Source organism: Argopecten irradians, unplaced genomic scaffold, assembly GCF_041381155.1.
Source record: "Argopecten irradians isolate NY unplaced genomic scaffold, Ai_NY scaffold_0306, whole genome shotgun sequence".
In the NCBI taxonomy this organism is placed as follows: Eukaryota; Metazoa; Mollusca; class Bivalvia; order Pectinida; family Pectinidae; genus Argopecten; species Argopecten irradians.
Window position 1 is genome coordinate 25,469 of NW_027187773.1, and position 10,659 is coordinate 36,127.

General features: G+C 34.9%; 1 protein-coding gene across 2 annotated transcripts; it reads right to left on the reverse strand.

Moving 5' to 3' along the window:
• Window positions 1–55: 55 nt before the first annotated feature.
• LOC138312405 (uncharacterized) lies at window positions 56–3,132 on the reverse strand. 2 transcript variants are annotated; one of them, XM_069253293.1, is made up of 3 exons: window positions 2,763–3,132; window positions 1,883–1,922; window positions 56–1,510 (listed from the first exon to the last, which is right to left on the reverse strand). In XM_069253293.1, the coding sequence occupies exons 1-3, from the start codon at window positions 3,024–3,026 to the stop codon at window positions 648–650; spliced, it is 1,167 nt and encodes a 388-aa protein (XP_069109394.1). In that variant the 5' UTR covers window positions 3,027–3,132; the 3' UTR covers window positions 56–647. The 2 variants fall into 2 exon arrangements, with proteins under 2 accessions (XP_069109394.1, XP_069109393.1); XM_069253292.1 differs by having other exon boundaries at window positions 59–1,922; window positions 2,763–3,129.
• Between the last annotated feature and the right edge of the window lie 7,527 nt (window positions 3,133–10,659).

Genomic DNA, 10,659 nt, shown 5'->3' on the forward strand with positions numbered 1-10,659 from the left:
AAAAAACGTATATCAGTAGATACTAAAATATAAAAACGGCATTCCTTTTCGTTTAAGTTTTAAGGCCTTTCTCGCCATCTTCAGGCATTTATTTATTTACTTTAGCTTAGATACAAGGTGACGTCATAGTAAATGATGACGTCATCATAGTTAACATTAGTGAAAAGGAATGCCACGTTGATATTTTTAATTTCAGTATATTTATATACATGCAGATACCTGGTATACATGTATAAGTGTGTACACTGTACAGCAGACTGCATAACTACATGCATCTGCAAGGGATCATTTCAGTTGAAAATATATGGGTCATTTTCAATATAATGGTAACAGTGTAAATACAGTTCACAAGATAATTAAGCAAAATACCAAATTTATTTGATTAACATGAAAAATCTTATTGAATGTCAATACATATTCTTGATCAAGAAGATATTTTAATATATTCAATGCTAAAATCTATATAAAAATAATTCTTCTGATACAAGGACACACAGAAATGATCCCATAGAGGAACACTTTTGATAGATTTATCTGTACAAACTTGATTAAATCTACCTTCTGCAAAATTTTAAATACATAACAAAAGTTCAATTTAACTTTAATAATTTATCAATATGTTGAGTCAAAACAAGATATCATACAAGTCACTTGTCTAACACTAACGGCGGCTGAAGATTGGTTAGTTTGGCACACAGACGCCATACTTTGGATGCCCGTTTGGACATTGTAATAGGCATAACACCTTGTAGAATTCTAAAGTTCTTTATTCTTTCCATTTGCCTCTCTACATGTATACGGACATTGGCAATATCTTTTGTCTGTTGTACATCTCTCTTAGAAAACTTGACACTTTTCTTTTTAAATGGTGGAATAATAAGCCTCACACCTCGGGGTGTGGTAAGATCAGCGATCGTGAAACCTTTGTCTGCCATTATAGCATCACCTGGTTCGCAGAGTTCCACAAGTCCGGTTTCTTTAGTGATCTGTTTATCACTGATACTACCACACCATAGGTCGGAAATAAATGTCACATGACCATCAGGACTTATACCAACTAACGACTTCCAGGTCATATGCGATTTATAATCGCTATACATGAGAGATTTAAGCTGAAGTGAGCTTGGCGTTTCAGTCCTTATTTCAGTACAATCAATTATGACCCTTGTTGCTGGAAACTTATCCTTAAATACTTGCGGCATGTTGCTGTCCACCACTTCTCGAGAAGGCCACATGATCAAAAATGATAACTGTGAGTCCAAGTAGTCAATCCATTGATTAAACACATCCCCACATGTTGTCACTGAAATGCAGAATCGAGCTGCCAAGTCTTCTAGCAAAAGTCCAAGTCGAAGACGCATTAAAACAATTAAGAATTCATCAATTAAGCGGAGACTTCGAGGTCGCCCACTTGTACCTGAATACTTTCCACCTTTTCTTGTTGTCCTTGATGTCGCATCCTCTTTGATTTCATCAAACACTGCTTCAAACATGTCTTTAGATGGAATGCCTGTATAAAACAAAAGTTTTTGGTCATCACTACAAATGTCTTCATAAGTAAGTACAGGTAAATTTACTTGAGAACTTCCATCACTTTTGGTGATTTCTGTCTGTGTTGACCTGGTCGAAAATATAGGTGACCTAACTTCATCTGTCTGTGTTCCAATGGACCTTGTGTCTATAACGGACTGTGTGTATTGATGCCTATATGTGGATTTATGGATCGGACTTGGAAGACCAGCATAGTCATTTAGTGATAACGACACATCCAGCACTGATTCTGACGATTTGAATGTATTGTCATGACCATTCTCACCATCATGATGTATGGGATAATTTGATTCTACAAATGGTTGCTCGACTGAAGTCTTGGCACATTTACCTTGATCAAGATCTTCGTTGAGTATAACTTCCTCCAAGCACTGAATAAAATAATGGAAATAATACATTATAACATTTAAAACAGTCTTAATTACAGCACATCATCTCAATGAAAATAAATTTGTTTTAATTGTTTTAGAATTTGAAATAATTATTCCACAATTATCATGCAATACAAAATAATTTATGCAAAATAAGCGGATGGAATATGTAAACAATATTGCAGAACAACCTAAAACAGTAAATTTCCATCCAAGCATATGGCAGTACATCCTCGATACTCCAGGGGTTCCGATCACATACGATCTCTACACCCCTGGACTATCTCATAGTAAAACTGGAGGCAACTGGAAAGAACAGGTAATTTAGTCCTTTGATGTACATCAAAAGAACCGTATAACGGCACACTGTGGTTGACTGTGTGGCTTTGAAGTTGGGCGTCGCTCTCTCTGTAGTCTTCAAAGGAAATCTTTGCAGGCCTGTGATTGGTCAGATATTTTCTTCTGAACTGCCTTCAGTTTTACTATGAGATAGTCCATGGGTGTAGAGATCGTATGTGATCGGAACCCCTGGAGTATCGAGGATGATGGCAGTAGCATGTGTCCATTATATAGTATTTAATATATCTTATCCACAGAATTTATATACAACATGTTCCCTGGCTGTTGATAGATAGGACGTAAAATCAAATTAAACTACATATTCCTATGTATGACTACGTGCATTTTATATAGCATAAACAGTATCTCTACTGTAAATTCCATACGCGCATGGCGATTAATGCGATTCAGTAGCCTAGTGTACGATATTTCTCATATACTCATAAGTGTTAGACACGATTGTAAACCCAACAGGTGATCAACAGTTTTTTGCAGACTTACCGATGTTTTAAAAGTCTTGTTTGGGAAGATAGATGGTATGGTGTGTGCTACTGATGGTCCACAACTGCCAACAAAATGAACAGAACATAGCAGGTTGTATTTGCTCTCTTTGTAATCTGATCGTATCAGGCGACATCTTTGTATCCACACTCTACGTACGCGGTCGTTTGTTGGAAATCTATGAAGCGTAACCGATTTCTTCTCTACTATTTTCCCGCGATAATTACTACAAATGCAGCAGTATTTCTTGCCCTTTGGGGGCATTTGTATGTAGGAATCTAACAACTTAGTACTGAAATCTCTGTTGTTCCGGTTTCGAGAGACTAGTCCACGGAAGTTGAGGTGGCGATCGACGCATGCGCACGTAATATTCTTTTTAATATATTCAGGGGGAGATAACCTAGTTTCCGTTGAGAACTATAGTATTCATGACATAGCCCATGAGGCACGGTGACATTTTTCATAAAGAATAATGTTCATTTTTCAGACAATTTTAAACTTTATAGCCAGTCAGGTGATACGACTTCTTTAGTTGACTATTTGTAGACTTCTTTCAATTAACTGTACGGATAAGTAAAAGATGTAATGTCGTCCACGTGTTCTCACGGCATGTCATCACTCAACTACTGTACTAAAGATACTGATTTAACGGAGCAGTGGTTTTAAAAATAGTATGCAGTTTTTGACAAAAACAATAATGTATTCATGGACTTTATGCAGCAGATTTTGGACCTAGAAGATATGACGAATATGGACTCACACAATTTTTTTTTTTACCGTGGAAGGAATTTTAGCACGCATGAAGATATTTATGGATTGTATCGATTGATCTACATAAAAAGTACAGCTAAACGACCCATGTCATCTGTTTTAATTATTCTCATTAATTTGGTGTGTTTTGTCGATGTACATGAAACACTAAATGCTTTTGAAACCACTTTTTACCTGATTGTTTATAATCGGCCCGCAGGTTGAATCATTAAGATTGATCAAAGATCGTATTAAACTTGAAATAAAAAAATGAACAAATGAACTTTGTATATCAAGGATGTATTAAAAGGACCTCAGTTATGGAACATCAGCGCAAACCCAGTAATGATATATATTTTTTTACACTCGGCCGTTATGTCTTTTGGTCAAACTCACTTTACAAATTTCTTTACTATTCATAAAATCCACCGACTTATTGCGTTACGTGTTATATTGTATCGTGTGCATTTATGGAACAATATTTCTGGTTATATACATATTTTTATTATAATATAAAAAAATCAATTTCTCACAAAAATGTTATTTAGCAAGAGGGATATTTAATCCAATCTATCACTAAAATTTCTCTTTTAATCTCATGTTTACGGACCATGGCCAAAGGTTGGCGATTAACCGCCAGCGGCAACTCTCTAAATCACACGCGTGGCCATTCCAACGAACCCATAACGAAAATTGGCGAAGTCGTACCCAGAAAGTTACCAATACAATACAATACAATACAATACAATATTTTATTTATTAGAGTGTCACACATTTTTACAACAGGGTAAAAAACAGCCATGATAAATAATTTACCAATTAGAATAAAAATGCCCAGCCAGATCTGACTTACGAGACACTTAAAAGAATATATATATATATTTAAAAAGTATCAAATTATCCAGTTAAAAAATTCGTCACGATCGTAAAATGGTGCCTGTTCTATCGTATATCGGTAAGGAGATACCTGATCAGTATCATTATATAGGTTGGGATTCTTAAAAGCATGTACTAGTACATATTATTATTAAACAAAATCAAAACATAATCTTCGTCTGTACATGTTATATAATGTGGCCGCTAACGTGGATTGAAGGTTCGTATTCTGCATAAGAAATTGTAATTTAAGAGAAGAATCAAGGTTTGTGAAGTTTGGTAAATAAAAAGATGCTTTGTTGTATAGAGAAAGTTTCAAATCTGAGTAAAAGTCACAATCTATCAGAAAATGAGTCTCATCTTCTATAGAGCCTGAATTGCACAAAGTACATTTTCTCTCCTGTAAAGGTATAACAGGATGAGAATACCCGTCCCGTCTCTACTTTAAGTTTCAAGTTCCCACAGCGAAATTTGGCTAAGGTTTGTCGATGTTTATAGTTCATTATTAACGTCACATATGGTTCCGGAGCAAGATTATTTTTATACGTTCGGTAGGTCCTAAGCTTATTTCTGTTGTCTTGACCGGAGTCGTTCCACATTTGTCTATACCAGTTAGTTACATCCTCCTGTTTGAATACTAGTTTTGCATTATTGAGACCTGATATATAACAAGGGGTAGGTTCTAATAGAGAGTTCAAGTTCCGTATATTTAACATGGATTCCACTCGTTTATCCCAGCTTCTTCCTCGAGAGAGTGACCAGATATGAATTGTTTTTATGAGACGCCGGGGTTCACAGCACTTGAGTTTTAGCCAAAGCCTACATACTTCTATTTTCTGTTTCGTTGCACACGAGTTCCACCCAAGGTCGCCTCTTGTCGCCACGTTTGAAGCATTTTTTCCGGAGCCAAGGAAGTAGCGCCCGGCCTTGTTTTTGCACGGTTTGAACAAAACGGTAAGAGTTAATTCCCCATATACCGGCACAGTAGAAAAGTACGGGCTCCACTAACGATTCATAAAGGTTCTTAAAAACCCATAACGAAAATTGGCGAAGTCGTACCCAGAAAGTTACCCGAGAACTAATACGGTTGCGTGGCTTGGCATGTAAATCGCCGTGGGGTTCTAGCGTGATCAAGACAACGGGGTCATACCTCACGAAAACACGTGGAAAGCCCACCTGTCATGCTTTTGATTCACAATACTTGCCTAACCAGTGTACGGGTACTCTAATATGTAATTAATCCATGTCACTGCAACTCAGAAGATAGTTTCAAAGATTTCATTATAGTCTCCCAGACACATTAAAATGTGTTACATGGATTATACAAGTGACATTTTTAACTACACGTGGCAGGATGGACAATATATATCATTACCAATTACTAAAATATGGAATATTAATTTGAAAATTAACAAAACTTTTACCGTACTACTATCATAGCTTTTATTCACATCTACAAAAATACCATCATTTTTCTAATGAATAGAGACACCTTCTTCAATAATTGGATATTAAAAATACCTATAAAGCCACCCATCTTATTAAGACTGGGATTACTATAATAATACTGTGGGATATTTAATACGTATATTTTTTTATTTCTTCGTGTTTACATACAAAAAGATAGTGAAATTCATCCCCGATATTTTCATTGCATAAATGGCATATTCTTTAACGTTTCTCAACGTTTTACGCCATCTTCCACTCTCAATTGGAATTTTTAAATTTGAAGTACGGAATTTAGTTATGTATACTCTATTCATTTCCGATAATTTTATAAGATCATTTTCAAATCCAAATTCTTTTTTATATATTAGATAAGTCTGTCTCTTGAGGAGTTTTCCACACCTCAGAACCATTTTTGTATAAAAACTGATTTTGAAGACGCTGTTTCATAAAACTTTTATAAAAACTGTTAATCACTTGTATTTCATTGAGGAAGATATTTGACTGACCAGATTCGTCAAAAAATATTTTTAATGAAAGATTCCATTAAAATGTGTATATTCCTTCGAAATGTAACTTCGAGATTAGTTTTATAAAGTATGCTACTTAATTTATTTTCATTTTGTATAAGTCTATTCCAAAAACACAGCATTCTCAGTTTGATATTTACTTCGAGTGGGAATCTTCCCAGTTCCCCATACACCATAAAATACTAGTCGAAGAACATGTGCCATAAGTACACATGTACCAACACTACGCTACACAACCGTGTGCTAATATTATACAATACTATTTATTTTATCTAATTCTTATCGGAACACATCGTCGTACCCAAATGAATAGTCAATGACTCCAAAACCAAAAACTGTAACTAGATAGAAAGTTTCTTTTTAATCTGTTAAAATCGTTCATATATCTGGGTTTAGTGTAGTAGATAAACAAAGACGTGCGTGTCCTGTAAAAAGTCGTATATTAGAACGTAATTTTTTGTTTTGTTTATTTTGAAATATTACCATTTAGTCTTTAAATAAAATATCTCATAAAACGTTGACTTGTATTTTGAAATGAAAAGTTGTTAAAATTCTGTTGGTAACTCGATTTGGTCCGCAGTCACTGAAATAAAACAAACCATATTACAGTTTACGCGTGGCTGAACACGTGATGACCAGGTACTGATAAAATTGACAGGAAGAGAAAGGTCGTCATGTTTCACGCTGGGTGGATAGTTATTTCATGACGGGGAGGGGTGTGCGGTCTGTATACATGGGGCGGTGGCGTTTGTGTGACATGAGTGAGTCGAGGATGCAGATATTTCTTCGATATTTTTTGAAATTGATACTGATCAATACGTTCATAAAAATCACCAGAACTCAACTGTATGCAATAAAAAATCTTTGTATTATTACTCAATGATATGTCGAGCAATTAATTACGCCCCTAATTGTTTTCGAAAAGGTATTGTTCATAGACGGCACTGATTAAGATATACACTTAATTCATTAATATTAAAATATGATACTTATAGATAATACTTGTATATATGTTATCTGTAATTTGATGTATGGATAAGCAGTAATATTCAATTCAATTCAATAATATTTAATAAAATTTAATAAAATGCAAAGTTTGCAGAGGTATCACTATTTTAATTACTTATCAAATAAGGAACATAGTCTAAACCAGACTGACAGATGTTGTAATGGTTTTGATGATCAGATTGATTTCTTAACGCAATGACGCGCAAGCGTGATATGGGTCTGATGGAATCCATTGTTAATCGTTGGAAGTTTCGAGTGGGATTGGCATTCGGGTATCGACAGATCGGTGAGGGGTTGAAGGTTACCTGTGACCACATCAAAGGAACTCTGTGATTGGTGTTACAAAACGCCATTTATAGGGAAAATCAAAGTTTTTCAGGGATGTCAAAAAAATCAACACGATCAATTGTATTGTCCTCTTCAGCTTTTCAACAGTTAACACAAGTGATGACGTCAGTTTGGTATTTCCTTCGATCTTCTCTTGTCCTACACTATAATATCTGAAACGAGAACCTCGGGTACATTTGTATGCTATATTAATTGAATATCAATGATCTAGAACTACAGGAACGTCTTCAATCGCAGATCGAAGCCATGTATACAAGGTGTGTAGACAAGCTTTACAAATTGGTCTCATCTAAAACGAGAACCTCGAACAGCATTTAGTATCAACACAATTCACATCAGTACAAACAGTAATTCATATTTTACCGCTCGTATCGGAACTCTCCCGAAAAAGGTTGAAAATGCATGTTTCGCCAGGTAGCAAGAATGACGAGAGTAAAACAAGTAACTGTATATTTAGAGAAAAATAAAGTAGGGGTAGTCTACAATCGGATAGCTTGGCCCGTTCCACAAACCTAATGTTTACCTGTGCAAGCCGTGTGTACTCGGCCGTCACGGCTCGACGCGTCCGCTCGATAATTACCAACGTCAGTCAGAAAATCTGTTAAACCGACGAAATATTTCACTGTCGCATCGGAAAAGTTTGACCCCGACTATGTAGCATTAGATAGCCGTGCATGTAAACAAAGGTGGGTACTTGTAACTGATAGCCTCTGATGGTTTGTTAGTCGGCCGTCACGGCGGCGACAACGGACAGAAAAATACTTTTTTTTACGGCAGAATACTTAATTATTCTGATCGAATTGGAATTCTCAGGAAAAGTCCTAATATTAAGGGTTAACACTGAATAAAAAAGCACATAAGCTAATCCTGCAGAAACTTGTTGAAAATTAAAGTGTACACGGAATGGTTTGGTATATAAGGCTTGATAATTGTGTCATTGTATAAAATTTAGAATGGAGAAAGTACGAGTTTCATAGCGAATACGGTATTAGAGATAATGCGACTTTTGTCTAGAACACACCTGAAGCCCCAAGCCATTGACCCCGATTCGGGACCCCTGACGTCACGAGGACAACGGGACCTACTCTACTCGCATAAGATAGCGTGACGATTTTCTGTGTCTGCCATCAGAGATTTAAATTAAATCTCTGCTGCCATCTAATATAAATTATCTGTTTGTAAATATCGATTTTTTTACAGACACAAATACATGTGTACATGTCCGATACCTATTTAATATTATCCTCGATCACAGACATGAGTTTGGAATACGCTTGAAATAGGGATTTATACCATGCATATATTGATGTACCTGTCGTAGATAAATGAACAATTCTGCGCGATTTCTGCACAATTATACACAATATAATGTGTATAATAATCCACGTACGTTGTAAATCTGCGGTATTTGGAACCACCTATACATGAATATTATGTAAAGGATTCTTGACTATGTTATCCAAAACCCGACTCGGGTCGTTGTACTGGTCAAACCCGCTTTACTTTCTGACTTTTTCATATAACCTACCCATACGAATTAAGTTATGATTCTAAACAGATTTTTTTTGCATATATATGTAAATGCATCTACTAATTGCGTTATATCTGAAATCGATCCATCTTTCATGTAATACAATACATCCGACGACTTGTTGATATTTCGCTCAATTTCATTTATTAGTGTCTTTAATTGAAAAAAAATAAATCATGCACGAGTCAGACGAAAAAAAGACTGAAGATGTCTATGTCTAATCCAAGTTGTAGATATCAAGTACAGAACAAAATCAGAACTGTACTTCCGAATAACCAATGTCGTGCTGCGTTTATCTCTTTACCTGTATACTGCAGTAACTAAAACGCGTGGTCAACCGAGACTAATGAGGGGGCTAATAACCAGATTACGTAAGTACGGTGTCTAGTGACCTGTCACGCTTTGTTGATTAGCTCACGTCAGGTGTCAAAAGTAAGATCACAGGTAAGTTAGCGATGGACCATCATTTAATTGATGCATAACGTCATATTTGTTTACATGTATAAATACTTGGTTTACGGTAAAATATACCGTTCGAACATAACATATAACAATTGTTTAAATCACTAGATGTATACATAATTGTATATTTCAGAATGACCAATGTATACATTTGTCTCGTATATACATTTCTAGTTGTATGTATATGTATTTTTATAACAGAAACTACAAAATTATCTACAAATGGCATGTCGAGAAAGAACAATGCAAATATGATGCACAATGTCAGAATTTTGATGTTTCTTCAACGATTTCAACGATTTTATTTTTTTACACCCAGACACATTATAAAGTGTAACATGAGGGATTAAAACAAATACAAGTGTATAAGCATGACAGGATGGACAGTATAGAATATGTACATAACATTAAGACATTATTATATTAGCAATTACTCTCAACATTTTCACATTTCACATGTACGAAACACAAAGTATAAATATTTCATTCATGGTGCAATAAGAAAAAAAAAAACCTAAATCATAATGTAGAAAGAATATTTTGATTTCATAGTAGCAATCATCATATAACGATAATAGTAGAGGATTAAGTTTTTTAAGAAAAAGGGAGAGTCCATTTAGGACACTCTTATTACAAACTGATATTAAACCTTTCATCTTATTATCATTTGGGTTAATTCGGAAGTAGTTTGGAATATACTTTCTTTTGCAAATTTTGGACAAACCGCATTATTACAAACAAACAAATAATGAAACTCATTTCCAACATGTTCCAAGCACATATTACAAAGTCTATCTTCTTTAGGAATATTTCGCCATCTGCCTGTTTCAATGGGAAACTTTAAGTTACAGGTACGTATTTTGGTTATTTGCAATCTGTTATTTTCGGACAAATATTGTCAAATACTTCTCAAATTTAAATTCAGTTTTAAAAATCAAATAGAATT

What these genes read in the sequence shown, in the direction of transcription:
- LOC138312405 (XM_069253292.1), bottom strand. Translation starts at nt 3,026, where the DNA reads ATGCCCCCAAAGGGCAAGAAATACTGCTGCATTTGTAGTAATTATCGC. An exon ending in ACAAGACTTTTAAAACATCG is followed by an intron (nt 1,923 to 2,762) that starts GTAAGTCTGCAA and finishes TATTTTATTCAG; the next exon opens with TGCTTGGAGGAAGTTATACT.